Source organism: Lithobates pipiens, unplaced genomic scaffold (assembly GCF_037356315.1).
Source record: "Lithobates pipiens isolate NorthernLeopardFrog02 unplaced genomic scaffold, aLitPip1_a1.2 Scaffold_18, whole genome shotgun sequence".
NCBI lineage: Eukaryota > Metazoa > Chordata > Amphibia > Anura > Ranidae > Lithobates > Lithobates pipiens.
The window spans coordinates 633,287,875-633,310,699 of record NW_027507758.1 but is presented as its reverse complement, the minus strand read 5'-3'; the positions used below and the strand labels follow the sequence as shown (position 1 = coordinate 633,310,699).

Sequence of the window (22,825 nt, the reverse complement as noted above, 5' to 3'; positions counted from 1 at the left end):
CATGTAGTGTTTGCCATCTATGTATTCGGCATAAGATCATCTTTGATATTTCACCAAACATTTGGGGAATATAGTGTGTTTTTTGTGCATTAAAATGCAAAAACTTGTTTTTTTCCCAAAAAATTGCGTTTGAAAAATCGCTGCACAAATACTTTGTGAAAAAAAATTGCAACACCCACCAATTTAATCTGTATATACTGTTTGGGGGTTCAAAGTAATTTCCTAGCAAAAAAATATATTTTTTCATGTGAACAAAAAGTGTAAGAACGTGGTTAGAGTGGGTGATGTTGGGCATAAAATGCCAGGACAGTTCAACCCCCCCCCCCCCAATGGCCCCTTTTTGGAAAGTAGACACCCCAAGCTATTTGTTGAGAGGCATGTTGAGTCCATGGAATATTTTATATTTTGCCACGTTTCAGGAAAATTATTATTATTTTTTTATATACACAAAGTTGTCACTAAATGATATATTGCTCACACATGCCATGGCTATATGTGAAATTACACCCCAAAATACATTCTGTGCTTCTCTCGGATACCACATGTGTGAAACTTTTTGGGATCCTAGCCGCGTACAGGCCCCCGAAAACCAATCATCACCTTCAGGGGTTCTAAAGGCGTAAAATGGTGGCCATAAAATGCCCAGATAGCATGACCCCATTTTGGAAAGTAGACACCCCAAGCTTTTTGCTAAGAGGCATGGTGAGTATTTTGCAGCTCTCATTTGTTTTGGAAAATTAAGAAAGAAAAGGAATTTTTTTTTTTCATTTTCAAAACCGTGACAAAAGCGAGATCTGCAAAATACTTAAACATGCCTCTCAGCAAATAGCTTGGGGTGTCTACTTTCCAAAATGGGGTCATGGGGGGGGAGGGGGTTGTGCTATCTGGGCATTTCATGGCCTCTGAAAATATGATAGGTAGTGAGGGATGAAATCAAGAATTTACGCCTTTAGAAAGCCTGAAGGCGGTGCTTGGTTTTCAGGGTCCTGCAAATGTGGTATCCCCATACTCAGGAGAAGCAGCAGAATGTATTTCTGGGTGTAATTTCACATATAACCATGGCATGCGTGAGCAATATATAATTTTAGTGACAACTTTGTGTAATTATTTTTTTTTTAAATCATTTGTGACAAAAAAAAAAATCAATGTGCTCAACAAGCCTGTCAGCAAATTCCTTGGGGTGTCTACTTTCCAAAATGGGGTAATTTGGGGGGGGGGGTATTGTATTGCCATGCCATTTTAACAACTCAAGAAATAAGATAGGCAGTCACAAACTAAAAGCTGCGTAAATTCCAGAAAATGTACCCTAGTTTGTAGATGCTATAACTTTTGCGCAAACCAATAAATATACGCTTATTGAATTTTTTTTTTACTTTTCTTTACCCGAGACATGTGGCTGAATGGTTTTTGGCCTAAATGTATCACTAAAATTGAGTTTATTGTATTTTTTTTTATAACAAAAAGTAGAAAATATTTTTTTTCAAACATTTTCAGTCTTTTTTAATTTATATCCCAAAAAAAACAAAAAAAAACGCAGAGGTAATCAAATACCACCAAAAGAAAGCTCTATTTGTGGGGAAAAAAAAGGACGCAAATGTCATTTGGGTTTAGCATTGCATGACTGCACAATTACCAGTTAAATCAGCGCAGTGCCAAACTGTAAAAAGTGCTTCGGTCAGGAAGGGGGTAAAACCTCCCGGGGCTAAAGTGGTTAACTGCTTGCCGACCAGCGCACGATGATGTACGTCGGCACAATGGAACGGCTGGGCAAATGGGCATACCTGTACGTCGTCCCCTTTAAGAAGCAGATTAGTGGGTGCGCGCACGCCCACCACGTACACTTTGAGCGTGCCCATGGAACAGATGCCTGCCGGGGGCCTGCTATCGTGACACGGTGCTTCAGAACGGGAAGATGCAACTGCAATCACAACGGGCGTTGTCGTCAGAAGTGACCACAACCGCCATCACAATGGGTGTTGTCGTCAGATGTGCCCGCCTCGTTGTGATGGCAACAAAGCCCTTGGCGCTGCCCAGTGACTCCTGGGAAATGACGACACACATCTCCCAGGACTTACAACTCCGTCTGACTGCTTAGATGTTGAATTTTAAAAGCAGTGAACTTCTGTCAATTATCAAACCTGTGAGATGAGCAGGGCTGACCCTGCAATTCAACATCTAAGTAGTCAGATGAAGTTGTGAGTCCTGTATTTCACTATATAAACTGACTTTACTGTTAAAAATACGTGTAAAATGCAAAACTCCGGTGGGGGTAACAACATGTCCGCTTTCCCCCTTCTTAGTGTATCCTTACTGTGGACAGGTGTGGGGTGTAGCAAGATGGCGGCGACGGAACGTTACTTCCGTAGCAAACTGCGATGGGTCACCGAATAGGTCGTTACACCCCAGCCAGACGCCTCTCATTTAGTCGATAGAAAACAGACACGAAGTGATGTCAAGTACAGACAGGAAATGATGTCAGGTACAGACAAGAAGTTCCGGATGAGAGGTAAGTTGGGAGTAAGAGACAAGACATTGCTGGAAATGGCAGCAGAGGAGGTAATAAGATCTTATTTTCTATTTACACCCAGTAACCCCCCCGTCATGTCCGTCCTCTTCCACCATAGTCACTGTGATGTCTTTTATCTCCAGCAGATGATGATACACACATATATAGTGTGGAAATATGTAGAATAACCCCTTCAGGGGCAGAACATTTACCCACTTACAGGGCTGGAACGTTCTCTTCATTTTGGAGATGTTACCTTTCCGACCAATCACCTTCTCACCTCATCAGTCTATACTAGTGTAGTGCCGCCTCCTGAAGCGCATGCGCTATGTTTTTGAAATTTTGGTTTGGGTATAATTATTCAAAATTTTGACCTCAGCATCAGTCTGACTGGACTATTGGGTGTTCAGCCTGGCCATAGGGGGCACTGTCTCTTCTGGCAGGCATGGAACCACAGTCTGGTTGGGTGCTTTAAGATTACTCTCTCTCAGAGCCCGCCCAGTGGGAGTGTCACTCTTGCTGTGCTTTCTGGGAGAGGGTTCTTAAGATGCAAATGTCACATGGTTCGGAGTTCCAGTCCAGAAGTATGTTCTGACTCCATGGTCCTGGCCCCCCTGACCAGCCCCCAGGAAGGCTATGGCCAGGGGTGCGAGACTTTATGTCTCGGGGCTGGCTAGTCCGAGGCAAGGAAACTAAAGAGAGCATTCTGAGGTGTTTGGGTGTCATCTCCGGTTTTGGAGAGGCCCAGTAACTTCGTAGCTATCTAAGGGAGGACTCTTCAGAAGAAGGCCACGCATGGGTTGGCTTCTTAGCAAGAGCCTGGAGGGGCTGAAGTACCTGAGTGTATTCCTGCATGTTCTACAACAACGTCTGTGGCAGCGACTTGTTCCTGATTTAAGCACCTTGTTTGCTGCTAGGCCTTGTGAGAGAGGGACTATCCAACTTGAGTGACCATCCAGGTGTGAATGGCTATTCTCTGGATTTAGTCAAAGTAAGCAAATCCTTCATTTGTTAGACTAATGCCACATCCACACGATCGGAATTCCGGCCAGAAAAAGACAGATGAGAGCTTTTCATCGGAAAATGCGACCGTGTGTATGCTCCATCGGAATTTAGCTGTCCGAATTTCCGCCAGGCAAAAATTGATAGCATGTTCTCAATTTTCCTGATGGAAATTCCGATCGCGTGTATGCTTTTCCGACATGCCAAAAATCACACATGCTCAGATTCAACTACGAGACAGAAGCTATTGGCTACTGGCTATTGAACTCCCTTTTTCTAGTCCCGTCATACGTGTTGTACGTCACCGCGTTATAAACGATCGGAATTTGGTGTAACCGTGTGTAGGCAAGACAGCTTTAGCCGAATTCCGGCGGAATTCCACTGGGAAAACCATCAGAGCTTTTTCCGATGAGAATTCCGATCGTGTGTACGCGGCATTAGAGGACCTGAACTTTCTTCCTAACCCTCTGATCCTATTTTAAGAGACTGTTCGTTGTCTACATTTTTTGCAAATAAAATCCCTCTAAGCGGATCTGTCATTAGTCTCTGAGTTTACTGGGCCATCTACCACGGGAACCCCTAGACACAAATCGAGGAGAAGAAGGTAACGGTAAGCCCAATCAAACCAGCAGCTCCTTCGGGGGTCAGTGCTACACTAGATTATACCACTTTTATTAGTGGGTGGGGAGGTGAACAATTCTATGACATAACACCAACCTCACAGCTCCTCCTCCCACTGTCCCTCCATCCAGCTCTTTATTTTTATTCAATATTCTTAGGATGTGGACGGACCCTTGGCATCCTCAAAAGCAAAACAGGACTGTTGGACATGCATTGTATGTAATGGTATCAGAATTAGGGATGAGCTTTGAGTTCGAGTCGAACTCATGTTCGGCGAACAGTGAACAATTTGGGGTGTTCGCGGCCAGATCAAAAAGCCGCGGAACACCCTGTACAAGTCTATGGGAGAAATCGAAAGTGCTCATTTTAAAGGCTAACATGCAAGTTACTGTCCTAAAAAATGTTTGGGGACCCGGGTCCTGCCCCAGGGGTCATGTATCAATGCAAAAAAAAGTTTTAAAAAAGGCAGGTTTTTCGGGAGCAGTGATTTTAATAATGCTTATAGTGAAACAATAAAAGTGTAATATTCCTTTAAATTTTGTACCTGGAGGGTGTCTATAGTATGCCTGTGAAGGGGCGCATGTTTCCCGTGCTTAGAACTGTCCCTGCACAAAGTGTCATTTCTGCAGGAAAAAAGTCATTTAAAATCACTCGCGGCTATTATGAATTGTCGGCTCCCCATAATACAGAGAAAAGTCATTGATAAAAAAAAAAAAGCATGGGGTTCCCCCAAATTCAATTACCAGGTCCTTCAGGTCTGGCATGGATGTTAAGGGGAACCCTGCTTCAAAAAAAAAATGACGTGGGGTTCCCCCTAAAAATCCTGGCAGGCCGGAGGAAAAGAGGGGGGGACGAGAGAGCGCCCCCCCTCCTGAACCATACCAGGCCACATGCCCTCAACATTGGGAGGATGCTTTGGGGGTCTGTGACCCCTCAAAGCACCTTGTCCCCATGTTGATGAGGACAAGGGCCTCATCCCCACAACCCTGGCCGGGGGTTGTGGGGCTCTGCGGGCAGGGGGGCTTATCAGAATCTGGAAGCCCCCTTTAACAAGGGGACCCCCAGATCCCGCCCCCCTGTTTGAAATGGTAAGGGGGTACAAAAGTACCCCTACCATTTCACAAAGAAAGTGTAAAAGAATGTTAAAAAAGACACACACACCGTTGGAAAAAGTCCTTTATTAAAAATATTTTTTTTTTTAAAAAGATTCCAGCGGTGGTAATCCACTCTTGCTATCCAGCGACGGATGATCATCTCTCCGGGGTCCAGTGATGGCTGGTCTGATCCAACGACGGGTGATCTCTCCATCCAGTGCAGTGCAGTCCATCCATCCTCTGTCTCCACTGGCAGAGACACTGCGGGATCCCGGCAGCCTGACATTTCTTATATGAGGACAGAGGGGCCACCCGTCACCTGACCCCGCTCCCCTTCTGACGCAAGTGGGAAAGCCTGGCTTCCCCAATGACGTGTTGGTGACCCCACCCCCCTCTGATGTAACGCAGGTTTCCGTTACATCAGAGGGGGGCCTGGTACGGTTCAAGGCGGCCTGCTCGGATAAAGGGTCTGGTATGGATTTTTAGGGGGAACTTCACGCCATTTTTTTTTACATTTGGCGTGGAGTTCCCCTTAAAATCCATACCAGACCTGAAGGGCCTGGTAATTGAATTTGGGGGAACCCCACGCTTTTTTTTTTTTTTTTTTTATTAATGACTTTAAATGAGTGTTCTCTGTATTATGGGAGCCAACAATTCATTATATCCGCGAGTGGTTTTAAATGACCTTTTTCCTGCAGAAATTACACTTTGTGCAGGGACAGTTCTAAGCACGGGAAACATACGCCCCTTCACAGCCATACTATAGACACCCCCCAGGTACGAAATTTAAAGGAATATTACACTTTTATTGCTTCACTTTAATCATTATTAAAATCACTGCTCCCGAAAAAAATTCAGTTTTTAAATTTTTTTTTGCATTGATCCATGTCCCCTGGGGCAGGACTCAGGTCCCCAAATACGATTTAGGACAATAACTTGCATATTACCCTTTAAAATTAGCACTTTAGATTTTGAACGTTCGAGTCCCATAGACTTTAATAGGGTTCTAAAGTTCACACGAAGTTTAGGTCTGTTCGCAGGTTCTGGTGCGAACCGAACCGGGGGTGTTCAGCTCATCCTTAGTCAGAATGGCTGCAACAAGCTTGTAACCTGCATAGTGTGGGGGTCCTGTGTGGGTAAATTATACCTCAGTCTGAAGTGAGGCTTTAATAAAATGGAGACCTGAATGGTGAGGTGAGGAGGATTCTGGGAATATCATTTGATTTTACTATTTGTGTTCAGATCTAGAGTTTTCCTCCTGTGAAGTCTGGAGATCATATGACCATCACATCACCTCCACCTCCCTCTCTGATAGAATAGAGAAATACAAAGAAGATTCTAGAAGTCACCAGAGAGATGATGGAGGAGAGGTGAGGAGGATTCTGGGAATTCTGGGACATTATCCAGTAACAGACAAGGGATGTGTCTGGATTGTGACTGTATCATTGTGTGTGTCAGGTTCCTATAAGGTGTCAGGATGTCACTGTCTATTTCTCCATGGAGGAGTGGGAGTATTTAGAAGGACACAAGGATCTCTACAAGGACGTCATGATGGACAATCAGCCGCCCCTCACATCACCGGGTAAGAGGAGACTTTATTGTAAAGGAGAGAGCAGTACGGAGGCTCCACCTAGATCCCCCATCATCCGATAAACACATAGAAACAATGTATTCAGTCAGTGTGTGTGTTTCCTACAGATGGATCCAGTAATGGGAACCCACCAGAGAGATGTCCCCGTCCTCTGTATTCCCAGGATTCCACACAGGAAGATCACACCATCCCTCACCATCATCAGGTAGATGATTGACAATTATTGGTAGTTCTGATTTATACACAGCATGTTTGTTACAATGAATGTTTTATTATATATTCAGATTGGAATTCCTGGCTGCATGCACTGCCTGTCAGCACTGTGTTCCTAGATTACTGTGTTCCTAGCTGGTTCTCACTAATCCATAATGTTCTCAGCTTCAGGTTCCGCTCCTTTAACAGTCTTGTTGGTTCCTAGTGCTGCTGAGTTCCTTCACTGTGAGATTCTGTGCTTCAGAGGCCATGGCGGCTGCATCTCATGGTTGACATGTTTTGCCCGTCCACAATTTGGCAAGCTTCTTCAGAACCTGAAGCCATCACGACATTTCCATGCCTTCTATGGACCTGCAGCCCAGCTTCACTCCGCACAGTCGCTGTCTGAGCAGAACAACTCAGAACACGTTCATACACGACTCCGGCTCCTCCAGACGAAGTACAGCTGCAGACTGAACTTTTTGGCTCCAGTGACCAACTACTATCCTTCAGAGGCACAGTCCCGACATTAATCCCCTAAGTGTCTGCTGCACTTAGAGTTGCCACCTCATCCCTTTAAACCCGAACACATATGAATTACACGGGTTCTGAGGCTAATTAAATGCAGATAAGGCACCAAGTGAGTTTAATTACCACCTTAATCAGCCACATGTAATTCATATGTGTTCGGGTTTAAAGGGATGAGATGGCAACCACATGCACTCTTCATCTAATTGTTATGCCGCATACACACGAGCGGATTTTCCGTCAGAAAAATCTTGGATGGTTTTTCCAACAGAATTCCGCTCAAGCTTTGCTTGCATACACATGGTCACACAAAAGTTCGCTGAACTTTCAACTGTCAAGAACACGGTGACGTACAACACTACATAGAGCCGAGAAAATTAAGTTCAATGCTTCTGAGCATGCGTAGAATTGTTTCTGAGCATGCGTAGGAATTTTGCGCATCGGAATTGCTACAGGCGGTTGGAATTTCCAATCAGAACTTTTTTTGACCAAAGAATTGAGAACCTGCTCTCAATCTTTTGCTGGCGGGAATTCGGCCAGAAAAAGTCAGTTGGAGCGTACACACGGTCGCATTTTCTGACTAAAATCTCTCATCAATCTTTTGCTGGCCGAATTTCTGATCGTGTGTACGCGGCATTAGACTAACACACCCTCGCCCGAGACCACCAAAGGGGAAACTGTATGGAACTTATTTACACTTACCCAAAGTCTTATTGTAATACTCATTCAAATAACCCCCCCCAGCAATTAGTACTAATTGAATGAGTCTGTCACTACTCCCTAGGAATACAAACAGGATTGATACTGCTCAGTTGAGCAAATCTCTTGCCTGATATCCCTTCCTGAATAGAGGACAAACTTACTCGTTCAACTTGTGTTGTGCCCATGGGCCATGTGTGTGCCTAATTTTAACTAACAAAGTTGTTATTTTGGTGTTAGATGGAGAGTTGCAACATTTCTTTGTTTTGACTTTAAAACTTTCTGAGTCCAATAAAATTAGAGTTTTTTTTTGATACAGCATACTGTCTGGGGTCACTGTATACCAACTTTCCCTGGGAACTCTTCCCATTATTCAAATGCAAACAATAACTGATAGTATCATTCGGATCTATACATTGTCTACATTGTTACATTATTATATATTCAGAGTGGAAACCTGAGACATTATAAAGTTGAGGTTAAAGAAGAGATAAAAGAGGAGGATGATGAGGATGGGGGGATGGAGGAGTCAGAGTTTCTAAAAGAACCCAAAGATTTGTACCAGGACACCATGGTGGAGTCATCCAGCTACAGAAACCCATCAGAGAGATGTCCCCGTCCTCTGTATTCCCGGGATTCCACACAGGAAGATCACACCATCCCCCACTGTTACAAGGTTGGTGGGACGGAGGTTGTAAAGCACAGACTTATAGGGACAATGTGTGGATTTTATATGTGATGTCACAATAGTAAAGCTTATATCTTACAGATAATATTTACTCTCATTTTCTTGACTTAGAGTGGAGATCCAATTGATATAGAATTTGAGGTTAAAGCAGAAGAGGAGATGTATGTGAGGGATGATCAGCAGTCTATGGAGGAGGATGGAATAACGGGGACATTTATAGAGGAGGACACTCCTACAGAGATCAGCACAGGTGGGTCATTAACACTAAATTCCTCCACCCATCCTGCTCACTGATTGGTCCAGATGGGTGGGCATTGGGTGATATCAGCCTGTAATCCCCTGGTCACTTTCCTGAGCTGGGTTCTCCATCCTGTATTCCTGTATTTCTTTCAAATAATCTTCCTTCTCTGTGCTACAGACTAAATGTATGTATCTAAACTGGATTTATGGAAATTCTGGGGTTCAGCTAGCAGCAAAACATTCATTTTCATCATAGCCGTTACTAGACCTAGGCACCTGGGGTATGTGTTTTGGGTCTTCTTCCCCATACCTGGGTCTAGTAAAATCTCTGACAGAACAATTCTCCCAGGGTTACTTACTCTGTTGTCTGCTGCCTGTGAATGTCTGTATAGTCTCAGACCCAAATCAAGTGAAGTCTCAGGAGATGGGAGGCAGCGGTGTGGGACCTCTGCAACTTGTCTCATGTAAACATTTAAGCTTCCACTGATTACTGAATAACAATATTAGGAGTGCTGACCCTTACACTATATCATTTATATTGTACATTACATACTCCTGACCCCGGCACTATATACTCTGTTGTACATTATATCATTCTGATACTATATAGTCCTATCTGTTGTATACAATGTGTTGTACATTACATAGTCCTGACTTCTGCTCTCTCCCCTCTACCCACTGCTATATATATACACATAATATGTATTCTCTTTTATTACACATATTTTCTACCAGCTGGGCATTTTATATCTGATGATTTGATTGGAGCACAGACTTTTACATGTTGATAAAAATGTGATAACATCCTCAAACTTTGGAACCTTAAACAGAAAGTGATAATGAGGGAGGAGTCAATAACCCAATGATGGGGGTCTTCAGGATCAGTCCAGTCTTCATCTTGGTTGTTCTCCCCCCATCCTCACTCTCTGACCTCTGGTGGGGCTCAGCCCCGCTGTTATTCATGACTAAATCATGGACTAAATAAGGAAGTGCAGGACTTCTTGTGTTGGGAAGATGGCAATGAGTGATAGAGGGGGAGGGGACACTCGTCCTATAATCCCCTCATCACTGTCACTCCTATAAAAGACAGTTCTCGTTGTTTCCTCACTCTCTGACTAAGGTCCATGAATAAAGAAATGATCTGGTAGGAGATCAGAGGACCCATTTACTAGTTACCTTGAGGGAGGAATTGTAAGATCCTCAGAGACAAAGCTGCCTGATGTGGGCGGAGTCCTGGTTTAGGGGAACCAATCAGCTCCTGTCTAGTAATAATCTTTTTATTTCTATTTTAGTAGATGGATGGGAGATGAGGAAAACCTCAGAGGATTGTCTCACTTTGTCTCCAGACTGTAAAGTAGAAGATGAGGACATCACACAGTATAGTCCAGGAGAAAACCCGACTACCTCAAATGTCCATCCGGCACCGCACGGCGGCTTATTATAGGTCTCCTCCTCACCATCCCCCCCCCCCCCCCCCCCACACACACACAGGACGATCCCATCGGATTGGAAGCTCGTGTGGGAAAACCCACTTTTGAAAAGAGGGGGCTGCAGTGCGATGTGGTGGAAGGGGCGGGGCTTAGCATGGCTTCCTCCGCCATCCAGCGCGGGAGTATGTTTGTTTAAAAGCTCAATTTTTGTTGGCTGCAGATGTCGGGGTGACACAATATCAAAAAGGGGCATATAAGAGGTTGGTGACACAGGCATTTCCTATTTGACACATTTACTAAAAGCATCAGGCTGAGCGCTAATAGCAGCAACAATGGCTGGTCTATTGCTCAAGCAGTGAATGCGATTTCTTCTGATAGTACCTCTGCTTTTGTGCATCGGGCTAAGGTCAGAAGGGGGGGTTGAAACACCCCCAAAAGAGGGCTAAAAGGGTCTCCCCCAAGGGGAAAGCCTACTCATCTCTACAATGGCATCCTCCCCTGAGAGGGGGTGGCTGGTCAGAGTGAGCATCGGGGCCATGAAATGTTTGCAACTGTTTTCAACACTGCAGCCTCTGTTTATGTTACAAAAAAAAGGTTAGCAGCTTTAATCGCATCCCAGTGTGGGACAAAATGCGACAGGTTCTCTTCCATTACGCAAGACCCTCAAACTGAGGAACTAGGGTCTGGAGAAGATGAATTCCTTCAGGGGGCTGGGTAGAGGCTGATGATTCCTCTTCTGAGGTGTCAATTGCGGGGGGGGGGGGGGGATCAGCTTTCACAATCTGTAAGATTGATGGTGCAATTTCTTGCTGAATGGTCGGCTCCACATTTATGTACCCTTAACTGAGTGTTTGGGTTCGCTAAAGCCTCCTCAAGCTGTGCATGCCTTCCCTGACCATTCCATACTGGAAAAGCTTTTTGTATCTGAGTGGATTATTCAGATAAGCATTTTTTTCCCTCCTAAAAAGTTTTTTCACACCTTATCCTATGGAGGAGAAAATTCACTAAAAGTGGGGTATACCAGCAATTAACAATGCTATATCATCTGTGAATTTACTTGTCCGGTAGACAATGCTCAAATGCTTAGGGATCCAATGGATAAAAAGCTGGAATTCCTATTATAAAAACACTTTTTTTCTCTGGCAGATTGAGTGTCTCAGCCTGCGCTGACAGTAATTGGTTAATCGTTGAGAGACCAGTTTAAACAGGTGCTCAAGGTTATCCTGTTCAGCAGGCCCCGGATCTGGCAAGCTACTAGCAGCTTTATGTTTGCAATAGTTGCTATGAGAGATTATATCCTTCAGACCTTGCGTCCTTTGCTAAGCGCCATGCAAGAAGCTCCGGGCTAGTCTTCCTTTTTGCGATGAAAAGGCTATTTGGCGATGATTTGGATAATATATCCAAAGAAATTCTAGTGGAAAGTACCCCTTTGCCATTTAAGAAAAGGAGTAAACGTATTTAATTTTAACGAGCTCTTTCTCCTGTGCCAGGGGCATCAGCCTCCAGGCAGTCATGACGGCCTCCGCCATCAAATTCAAAAGGTAATCCTCAGGGTCAACCCCAGGGACAAAAGAGGTCTTGGGGGAGGAAACCTACAAAATACTAAAGCCTCCTTAAGAGGAGGCACCCCCGCTTGCTCGAGTAGAGGGAATACTTTTGCAGTTCTCAAGAATCTGGCAGGAAGAGTGTTGAGACAGATGGGGGACTTCCTCGATAGTTCCAGGGTACAAACTGAAGTTCCAAGAGTTCCCGTATCCTAGTTTTATCAGATGAAATGTTCCTAAGGATCCAGAGAAAAAAGTCTTTCTTTTAAGCATTGGACTATCTTTTGGTAAAAAGTGATCATGGTGGTCCCCATGTAAGAGCAAGGGTTGGGGTTTGGTTCAAACATTTTTTCACGGTGCCAAAACCGAATGGACATTCTGGATCTCAAAAATCTAATTTGATTCCTGAATATAACCGCTCTTTTTTCGCTGTGAATCCAATCAGTTGTCTCCATCCTACAAGGAGGAGAACTTCTGGCGTCAATCGACATCAAAGATGCATACCTCCATGCTGATGGGGACAAGGGCCTTTTCCCCACAACCCTTGCCCTGTGGTTGTAGGGGTCTGTGGGTAGGGGGCTCATCAGAATTTGGAAGGCCCCTTTAACAAGAGGGACCCCAGATCCTGCCCCCCCCTATGTGAATGGGTATTGGGTACATTGTACCGCTACTCATTCAAAAGAAGTGTCAAAAAAGTAAAAATGTCAGGAGACAGTTTTGGGGGGACAGCAAATTGACACTGTTATACAAGCTATACGCTCCCCGCTTTACATTGCAGCAAAGTATAATTTCTTCAGTGTTGTCACATGAAAAGATAGAAGAAAATATTTACAAAAATGTGATTGGTGTACTCACTTTTGTGAGATACTGTATATATATTGTGTCAGAGCGAGGCTCTGTTCCTATGAAATTGGATGTAAAAGGGACACAGAGTTTGCATATCTACGAATTGCAAAACTACAGAGGGTAGATTTGAAATGGAGAAAACTGCCAGGTTTTGCTAGGTCCGGATGGGAGTAGTTTGGAGATCCCTAAGAGTTTTGGGTGGGGACGGTATCTCCAACCCTGTGTCCGGGTCTTGTGTACAGCCAGCAGGGTGTGTGCCCAGTTGCACACAGCCCATATGATGAGGGGCTGGTGAGAGTGGAAGGAAAGTGGAGTTGGAGCAGTGACTGCGTGGGATTCCTGAGTGGACTTTCTTTTTTCGTTTTTTTTCATTTAATAAATATAGGCTACCAGGCCCTTAACTATAAACACCTGTCTGATGTGGACTCAATACACAAAAATGCATCTATCCTTTTGGATAACCGGGGATGAAACAACGCCACCTAAGGTGTGTCCGTGACAGGACCTCAAGGTTCGGGCGTTCCCTGGACGGGTAGGACAAGACTTTAAAAAGTGACCTGCCTGGCCACAGTAAAAGCACAATCTCTCCCTCCTCCTAAGGGTTCAATCATACACAGAGAGACACGTGAAATCCAAGTGCATGGGTTCATCTTCACTGACTCGATACCAGGAGGTGAGGGAGGCAAGCGTGGGACTGCAAAGCTCGGAGACAAATATATAGGAGGCTTCTGCAAGCGCTCCTTAAAAGAGAGTCTTTCTCTGAGTCTGGAGTCAATGATGAGGATGGCAAACGTGATCAACTTCTCCAGCTCAGTGGGTATATCTCATGCTGCTATCTCATCCTTGATAGAATCCGAGAGACCAAGAGAAAAAGCAGCCACAAAGGCCTCATTGTTCCAAGCAACCTTTGCTGCCAGAGTGCGGAATTCAATGGTGTAATTGTCAACAGTTCTCGTACTCTGTTTGATGGACATGAGGCACTTGGCAGCAGAAGCGGAGTGTGCTGGAACCTCAAATACCCTTTTAAAGGAAGACGCAAACTCAGGGTAACGCATGTAAGGATTAAGGTATATGTTGAAACAAAATGGTTGACCTTATGTCTTACTAATTACTTGTATTTCTCTCTGTAAAATAAGGATTCGTCATCTTTAGTCACGTACGCATAAGGAGAGGCCGCATCAGCCCTAAAAAGCAGTCTACGCCCAGAAGATTGTCTTATCAGCTGATAACACCCGGAGAATTGTCTTTACTTTGAAAATGTTGTTTTTTTTACATTTGCTGATGTTTGCCCTTTTCTGTCTATAAAAGATGTAATAAACAAGCCTCAGAGCCACAGTCAGTCAGAGACAGTCAGAGTTAACGACGGACTTCTGAGCAGAAATACTGAATATCTCCGTGTCTCTTTGCTCGGATAAGAACTCTAACTAACAATTGGGAAACGGTAACATAACCTGACAAATAGGTGACTTGTTGAGGTCACACCTAACATTTCTGGCGCCGCGAACACGGACTCGCTGAAGAAACTACAAGAGGCGAACGAACATAAGGACGGAACGAAATGGTCGGGCACATCAAAGAACCACAGACAAATCCTGCGCAGGTAAGAAAAGCTTTATTTTCTTATAAACTCTGTGCTTCTTAGATTTGTGCCCACCTGATCTGTCTGAATTGTTCTTCAGGTAAACACCAACCTCTGTAGTAAGTGGGTCTTGAACTTAATATTTTGGCTTATGTTACCGTTGTTTCTTGTCTGTCTACTTGTCATCTGTCTGTTGTGAATGAGATAAGCCCTGTTTGTATGGTGTGAATTGAAACATATATCATCCCAATGGGTAACGGAATGCGCCCTTAACTCGTAAGAGTACTTTGGGGGTCCGACACTTAAGTTTGATATACGCTTTTTGATTCATGAGCCTAAAAACGGGTTGAAAGTATAAGTCCTGACTGCCTCAATAAAGCAGGAATAAGAAACGAATGCTGAGAGATTCCATGGTAATGGGAAGGGAATAAGGTCTCCACAAGTCCCGGAGACCTAGTCATATGTGTTTGGCCACCAAAAGGGAATGCTTGTATATGTTGTAGCCGTCAGTCTGGTCATAATATTTGTCAGTTGGCTAGCATATAAGGTAATTCGATTTCAGAAATCTCATCCAGGAGAGGTTTTTAGTATTTTGGCACCCTAGGAGGAGAAGGCAACGAGACACTTAGTAAGTGATCCAAACGCCACCTAGGCAGGACTGTCAAAATGGGCCAGACACATGGTAAACCCCAGGAGGAATCTCAGAAATGTTATGCTGTTAAAGACATAATTACAATGTTGTATGGGAAGGATAAGGCACAGGGCACAAATAGGATTCTCAAGAAATTGGGGATGGATGGAGAAAATGGGCTAAGTGTAGAAGGTTGGGAAGAAATAAAGAGAGACAGACAGGGAGAGATATTGCAGAACAGATGGGTATCACAAATACAATGTTTAATTAAGGTTTCCAACAGGGCTAAAGAGGAGGGATGGGAGTATTGTCAGGAAAAGGGTGGATGGGATATGAAGGTCCGACGCAAAAGTCTTCCTTCTGCTCCCGGCGATAGGGTAAATACGGGAGATACTCCACCTCCTTATAACACTACCACACCAGGTAATGAAAGACCAAAACTTTATCCTTCCTTAAGAGGAAGAGGATGGGTATGCCGAGTATGCGGTACCCAGAACACAGACTGGGCACAGGAATGTGTACATTGCGGCGCTCAAAGACCAGAGCCCGTAGCTCCAGTCCATAGTCGGACTAGGGTAATACAAGTAAATAATCCAAATGCGGGTCAAGCAGGACAGCCACCTACAGTGACCCGACAAGTCGTTCTGAGGACATGGACACCTTGGTCGGCTGACACTCTTATGGCATTAATACAGAATGCTCCTGATCCCGTAGCAAAACCTGCCGCATTCTGTAGATTCGTGACACAATTACTAGACACACATGAAGCAACTTGGCAAGATGGGGAAGATATATGTAGACATAAAATGACACTAACGATGTTTAATCAATTTATGAATGAAATTGCTCCACATAGACCACAAGGGGATCCAGCGGCAGATCCGCCAGGAGTACACCCTCGTCATATAGACTCTAGACCCCTGTTTATTGCTCAGTTACGAGAATTTTGCCAAGGGAAACAGCAGGAAAGGGGTTCGACAGCGCCCATAAAACAGGCCCCAGGTCAGACTGTTACAGAATTTTACCTCAACATGGAAAGCATGATGGCTGACGAAGGTCTAGATTTAGCCTTACCCGTCACCATTAGGGCTTTCAATCGACAGTTTATGGAAGGACTAGTACCCCAAGTAGGTGACAAACTGAAGGCATGTACTCCCGAGTGGAGAGCCATACGGGACAGAGGAACATTGTTGCAGAAAGCACAAGGCATAGAGGCTGATTTAGCAGAAACTAAACCCAGAAGGACACCGGGAGTTAACACTGTTGCCCGGGTCAATGAAGGAGGGAATTCCTCCCGTAAACCTCTTACCTGTTATTACTGCAACAAGGTGGGACATATAAAAAGAGACTGTAGGAAAAGGATAAAAGACGAACAGGAAGGAAACACGGACAGAGACACGAGGGACTACAGACAGAGGCGTACCAATGATAGGGACGATCCGACCGCATGACTTGCCCCAGTCCTAGCTGAATCAGAGAACAAAATGCTCCACATGTTGATGAAGGTGGAAGGTAAACATATTCCTTGTTTGGTTGACACAGGAGCGTCACGCAGTCTGTTGTCTGATTCAGTAGTCCCTCCACACATGACGTCCCGTGACACCATACCCATAAGTGGTTATGACGGTCTTTTGTCCGATGCCCCACTGACTAAACCTTAAAAAGTAAAAATAGGGGGAATGGCTACCGCCTGACACTTGTGTATTGTTGCAATATGTAGATGACCTATTGTTATGTTGTCCGGATAACGATACTTGTTTAAAAGCCACTCTCTCATTGTTACAATTCCTGGCTGAAAAAGGGTGCAAGGTGAATAGAACTAAGTTACAGGTATGTCAGAAAAAGGTTGTCTTTTTGGGCCACTGTATATCCCAGGGTACTCGACATCTCACTGAAGAACGAGTCCAGGCCATAAGACAAATGAATATCCCACGCAACTTTAAGCAACTTCGTATGTTTTTGGGAATGGTATCATATTGTAGACAATGGATACCACATGCCAGTTCTCTGATGCAGCCATTATATGATTGCTTGAAAATAGTACCCTATGTACTCACAGAAGCAGGTCATGAATCTTTTAGCACCTTAAAAAGGTTACTAATTTCGGCACCTGCGATCGGGATCCCTGATTATACCAAAACATTTCATTTGTACATTGCTGAAATCACGGGACACGCAACAGGGGTGTTGACACAACAACACATCGAACAAAGGCTGGTAGCATACTTCTCGGCGGCTCTCGATCCTGTCTCTAGAGGATCACCGTCCTGTGTACGAGCAGTTGCAGCAGTGTCAATTATCATTGACAAATCCTCAGAAATTGTCTTAGACAATCCTGTAGTGGTACATACCACACATGACATACACGCCATCTTATCACAGGTCCAACCAAAACACATATCAATGGCGAGGCAGCTGCGTCTGCAATGCACCTTGCTCCTACCTCCCAATGTTACCTTTCAGCGATGCACTTCTTTTAACTTAGCACAGCTTTTACCATTACAGACAGATTTGACAGGGGGGAGTAATGATGATAATGGTGTAGACACAGCACAAGATACTCAGGATTCTGACACACTTTCATTTCATGACATAACATCTGATGAACACGATTGTTTCCAACTTATGGAACAAGAAACCACGGGGTTCCCACATGTCACAGACATACCCATTACAAATGCAGAACACACACTGTACATAGATGGTAGTAGATTTGCCAATGACAAAGGTAAATATCACACAGGTTATGCTGTGGTAACGGACACACAGGTAATTGAGGCAAAGTCACTACCAGCACACATGTCGGCACAAGAAGCGGAACTAACCGCTCTAGAGAAAGCCCTAGAACACTTGGAGGGACAAGAAGGGAACATTTACACTGATTCCGCATACGCCTACGGTGTTGCACATGATTATGGCCACATATGGAAAGCTAGAGGTTACCTTACAGCAGCAGGCACACCTGTTAAACATGGTGAAGGAATCAAAAGAGTCCTGAACAATCTTCAAAAGGTTATAAGAGTAGCCATCATGAAGATAGCGGCACACACGAGCGCAAAAACAACTGAGGCAAAAGGAAACGCATTTGCAGATTTAACTGCAAAGAAGGCAGCTCTAGGGGAAGTAAGCCCTGAGACCTTAGCCACGGTACAGGTGAGTATGCCCGAAACCACATGGCAGCAGCTAATGGAACTACAGGAACAAGCAGGGGCTATTGAGAAGGACCGTTGGGTTAAGGAGGGAGCTGCACCAGGCCTTGACAATGTATGGAGAGAAGGAGACAAAATATGTCTACCCGGTTCTCTATACCCCGCAATGGCAGCGGCTGTTCACTTACCCACTCATGTCAGCTCCAATTCTATGTATAGGATTGTAAGCCAAGGATGGCTAGCCCCTGGATTCAGTAGTACTGCAAGGAACTACTGTGCTGCATGCCAAATCTGTCTGATTAATAACCCAGGACAGAGAGTGAAAACCCCACGTAAACATCAGGTCCGGGCCCAATATCCCTTTCAGAGACTGCAGATTGACTACATACAAATGCCTAAGAGCGGCCCCTTTGAATTTGTTCTCGTGTGCATCTGCCTATTTTTCAGGCTGGTCCGAAAGTTATCCTGTGAAATCAGCTACGGCAAAAGCCACCGCCAAGAAACTGATTACTGAGCTGATACCTAGGTTTGGTCTCCCAGAAACAATAGAATCAGATAGGGGGACACATTTCACGGGAGAAATAATGCAAAATGTGATGGCAATGTTAGGGGTTCAACAAAGTTTTCATACTCCTTACCACCCACAGAGTTCAGGATCAGTAGAAAGAGTAAATGGTACAATCAAGCTGAAAATACAAAAAGCTATGCAGGAGTTGAACAAACCATGGCCTGAGTGCCTAGCTTTAGCTTTGTTCTCCATTAGGTACACCCCAACAGGAAAAACAGGGTTATCCCCATATGAAATACTGTTTGGAAGTGCACCTAGATTAGGTTTATATTTTCCTCAAAGTATGCAATTACAATGTGATAGTTTAACTACGTATGTAATACAGTTGCAACAGCGTCTGACTAAAATCCACAAGAGTGTGTATTCTTCTCTTCCAGACCCTAATTCTGTCACAGGTACACACGATCTACAACCAGGAGACTATGTGTATGTAAAGAAACATACCAGAAAGACACTGGAACCAAGGTTTGAAGGTCCTTTCCAGGTGCTATTGATTACAGCAACCTCAGTGAAATTGGAAGGGAAACCTACCTGGATCCACGCTTCTCATTGTAAAAAGGAGCCAGTTGGCAAATGACAACATGTATCTTTTTATTGTTTCAGTAATTCTGGCTAATAGTTTGGTTACCTCACAGAATAAAATACACAAGGATGAAGGATTTTCTAAAAAAATTTTATTACTGAAGTTTAAATATGCTTATGCCCAGAAGTCAGGATATGAGAAATGTTGGATTTGTAGCAAATTACACCCCAGCACAGCAAGTATACCACTGATGGCAGTTCCTATAAACTATACTGATCTTGCTAACAGTAGCATTAACAATTAGAATTACATGAATTAGCAATTGAAAGTATGAGTGCAGCATTGACAGGACTCTGTGAAACTACTGAGGACTATGAGTGCTGTACTTGGATACATAACACCAGCATTGAGGTACCTGATTATTATGACATCATTGCACAACACCGTACGGAAGTAAAGAATTTACAAGAGAAGGCCCGAAATATTGGTCGCGACTGGGATCCGTTTGGTGGAACTTTTAGTTTCTCAGGGTTATTCTCTTGGGTTAAGAAGGCAGCAATGACAATTATAGTGGTGCTCTTATTCGTATTTTTCTTTTATGCATGCTTTAAACTGCTCATATGCTTTTGCAAGAAAGCCAAGGTAAATGATGTGGAAAAGATGGAACTTTTGTGAAGATAGGTAGATTTAGTTTCTTGACATCACCCATCTGTCAGAAAAGCCACTCTTCCTGAATTTTAGATGTTGGTACTGTCCAGGGGGATGGGTGTATACCCCTCTGACAACTCGCGGTCAGGGAGAGTACTTTGGATATAGGCTGACTAGAACTTGTTCAGGTGGACCCAGGGCAAGAGGGAGGGGTGATGTCAAAGGGGGAAATGTAAGGATTAAGGTATATGTTGAAACAAAATGGTTGACCTTATGTCTTACTAATTACTTGTATTTCTCTCTGTAAAATAAGGATTCGTCATCTTTAGTCACGTACGCATAAGGAGAGGCCGCATCAGCCCTAAAAAGCAGTCTACGCCCAGAAGATTGTCTTATCAGCTGATAACACCCGGAGAATTGTCTTTACTTTGAAAATGTTGTTTTTTTTACATTTGCTGATGTTTGCCCTTTTCTGTCTATAAAAGATGTAATAAACAAGCCTCAGAGCCACAGTCAGTCAGAGACAGTCAGAGTTAACGACGGACTTCTGAGCAGAAATACTGAATATCTCCGTGTCTCTTTGCTCGGATAAGAACTCTAACTAACAATTGGGAAACGGTAACATAACCTGACAAATAGGTGACTTGTTGAGGTCACACCTAACACGCAAGACAATGGGTTTTTGCGTCTCCCATAGAGGGTTTGCACAGACCAAGGCTCTCACAGAAAGCAAAGATATCACGAAGCCTACTTTGCTTCTATGTGTGGGAAATGCCTGGGGCAGCATCTCAAGTGTGCGACTCAGGAGCGTTTATAACGCCATTGCAAACTGATCCAATCTGGAAAAATTATTACCAAGTAGAGTTGCTACCTCATCCCTTTAAAGCCAAACACATATGAATTACACAGGTTCTGTGGCTGATTAAGGTGGTAATTAAACTCACTCGGTGCCTTATCTGCATTAAATTAGCCTCAAAACCTGTGTAATTCATATGTGTTTGGGTTTAAAGAGAGAACGGCAACTGTAAATAAGCACTTTAAATAGTAAATGAATATGTGGGAAACCTAATCATCACAAGCTGATTGCATAATGCTGGTGTTTTGTTTGTTTTGTTTTACAGCTGATGGGGCGGAACCACCAGCTTTATGCAATCAGGTTGTGCTATCTATGTATAATTAATTCAATTAGTGTACTTTGCAATAAAAAAAAAAAAAAAAAAATACTGTTTTTTGACGGTTAAATCTACTTTTTGTATTTCTATAAAAGTGGCACTTGGTTGCCTTTTTATATACTTCTCTGCTCCTTTCTGTCTTTAAAGTCCAAGGGGGTGGCTCCTATTGCACCAGTTGCATATTCTCTCTTTCAGTTAAATTACACTTGTTTAATAATAATGAAAAAAAGGTAAACAGAGTAAATGTAGTCAAAACATAGCCAGAGTTCAGGAACCGGAACGGATTGTCAGACAAGCCAAAACATCAGGGAGCCAGAGATGAGCGTAGTAGAACAGCAAGCAGGATCTGGAGCCAGAAGGAATGTCAGCCAAGCAAGTCTTTAACAGGAACACAGGAGAGCGTCTCTAGCCACTTGGCGCCCAAGCTACGTCATATGACGTTGTGTGCTTTGTGGTGTTATATCTGAATGATACCTGAGGCTACAGACATCATTCAGATATCGGCATTTTCAGCCGGCGATTCCCTGCACCATAAGAATGATCATAGCGGCTGTTCCACCGCTTGATCGTTCTTACGGGCGGCGGGAGGGGACGTCCCCCCTCCCGCCACCCTCCGGTGCTTCTACCGACTCACCGCTTCCATCAGTGAGTCGGTCACAGGATCCACCGGCCCCCGGATGGTATCATAGAGATTTCTGGTGGAACAGATGGTCCCCGGAGTCTCTATGATTGTTCGGAGGCCCGGGCGCGATGTTATGACGTCACGCCTGACCTCTGCATTCAAAATAATGGCGCCACCTCGGCTGGGATGCCATGACGTTTTTTTTTTTTTTATTTCAGGCTTCCCAGCCTAGAGGTGAGATGTGGGGTGTTATTGACCCCATATCTCACTGTAAATAGGTCCGATCATGCCATACGGGATGTTTACATTCCTTGTAATAGGAATAAAAGTAATCAATTTTCTTTTTTTTTTTTTAAAGTGTCAAAAAAAAAAAAAAAAAGTTAAATTAACAATAAAAAATTTTTTTTTTATAGCGCCCCTGTCCCCGTGAGCTCGTACGCAGAAGCGAACGCATATGTAAGTCCCGCCCACATATGAAAACGGTGTTCAAACCACACATCTGAGGTATCGCCGTGAACGTTAGAGCGAGAGCAATAATTCTAGCCCTAGACTTTCTCTGTAACTCAAAACATGTAACCAGTAAAAATATTTAGAGCGTTGCCTATGGGGATTTTTAAATACCAAAGTTTGGCGCCATTCCACGAGCGCGTGCAATTTTGAAGCGTGACATATTGGGTATCTATTTACTCCGCGTATCTTCATCTTTGACAAAAAATTGAAAAAGATTGGGAGGCTCCCGTGCAAACCAAATCATTGTTCCTGGGTGTGTCCTACCTCTCCTAAAGTGAAGAGTGAACTTTGACCTTTACCATACAGAAATCTGTCAGGAATGTGTGAAAGTAAGCTCTCATGTGATCAGGTGATGTGCGGAGGAACGGAGTGTAAATAGCAATTTTCTCCAGAGCTCCTAATGGTGGGGATGGATTTTGCAGAGTGCTGGTGTCAAGTTTCC

At 44.0% G+C, this 22,825-nt stretch overlaps 1 protein-coding gene across 1 annotated transcript in view; it reads left to right on the top strand.

The window, feature by feature from the left end:
• The first annotated feature begins 6,337 nt into the window (after positions 1-6,337).
• LOC143989874 (uncharacterized) overlaps positions 6,338-22,825 on the top strand; it is an 81,952-nt gene continuing 65,464 nt past the window's right edge. The window contains exons 1-3 of the mRNA XM_077490151.1: positions 6,338-6,593; positions 6,682-6,805; positions 6,922-7,019. Coding sequence (XP_077346277.1) covers positions 6,721-6,805; positions 6,922-7,019 — 183 coding nt within the window. The 5' untranslated portion in view covers positions 6,338-6,593; positions 6,682-6,720. The remainder of the gene's footprint in view (positions 6,594-6,681; positions 6,806-6,921; positions 7,020-22,825) is intronic.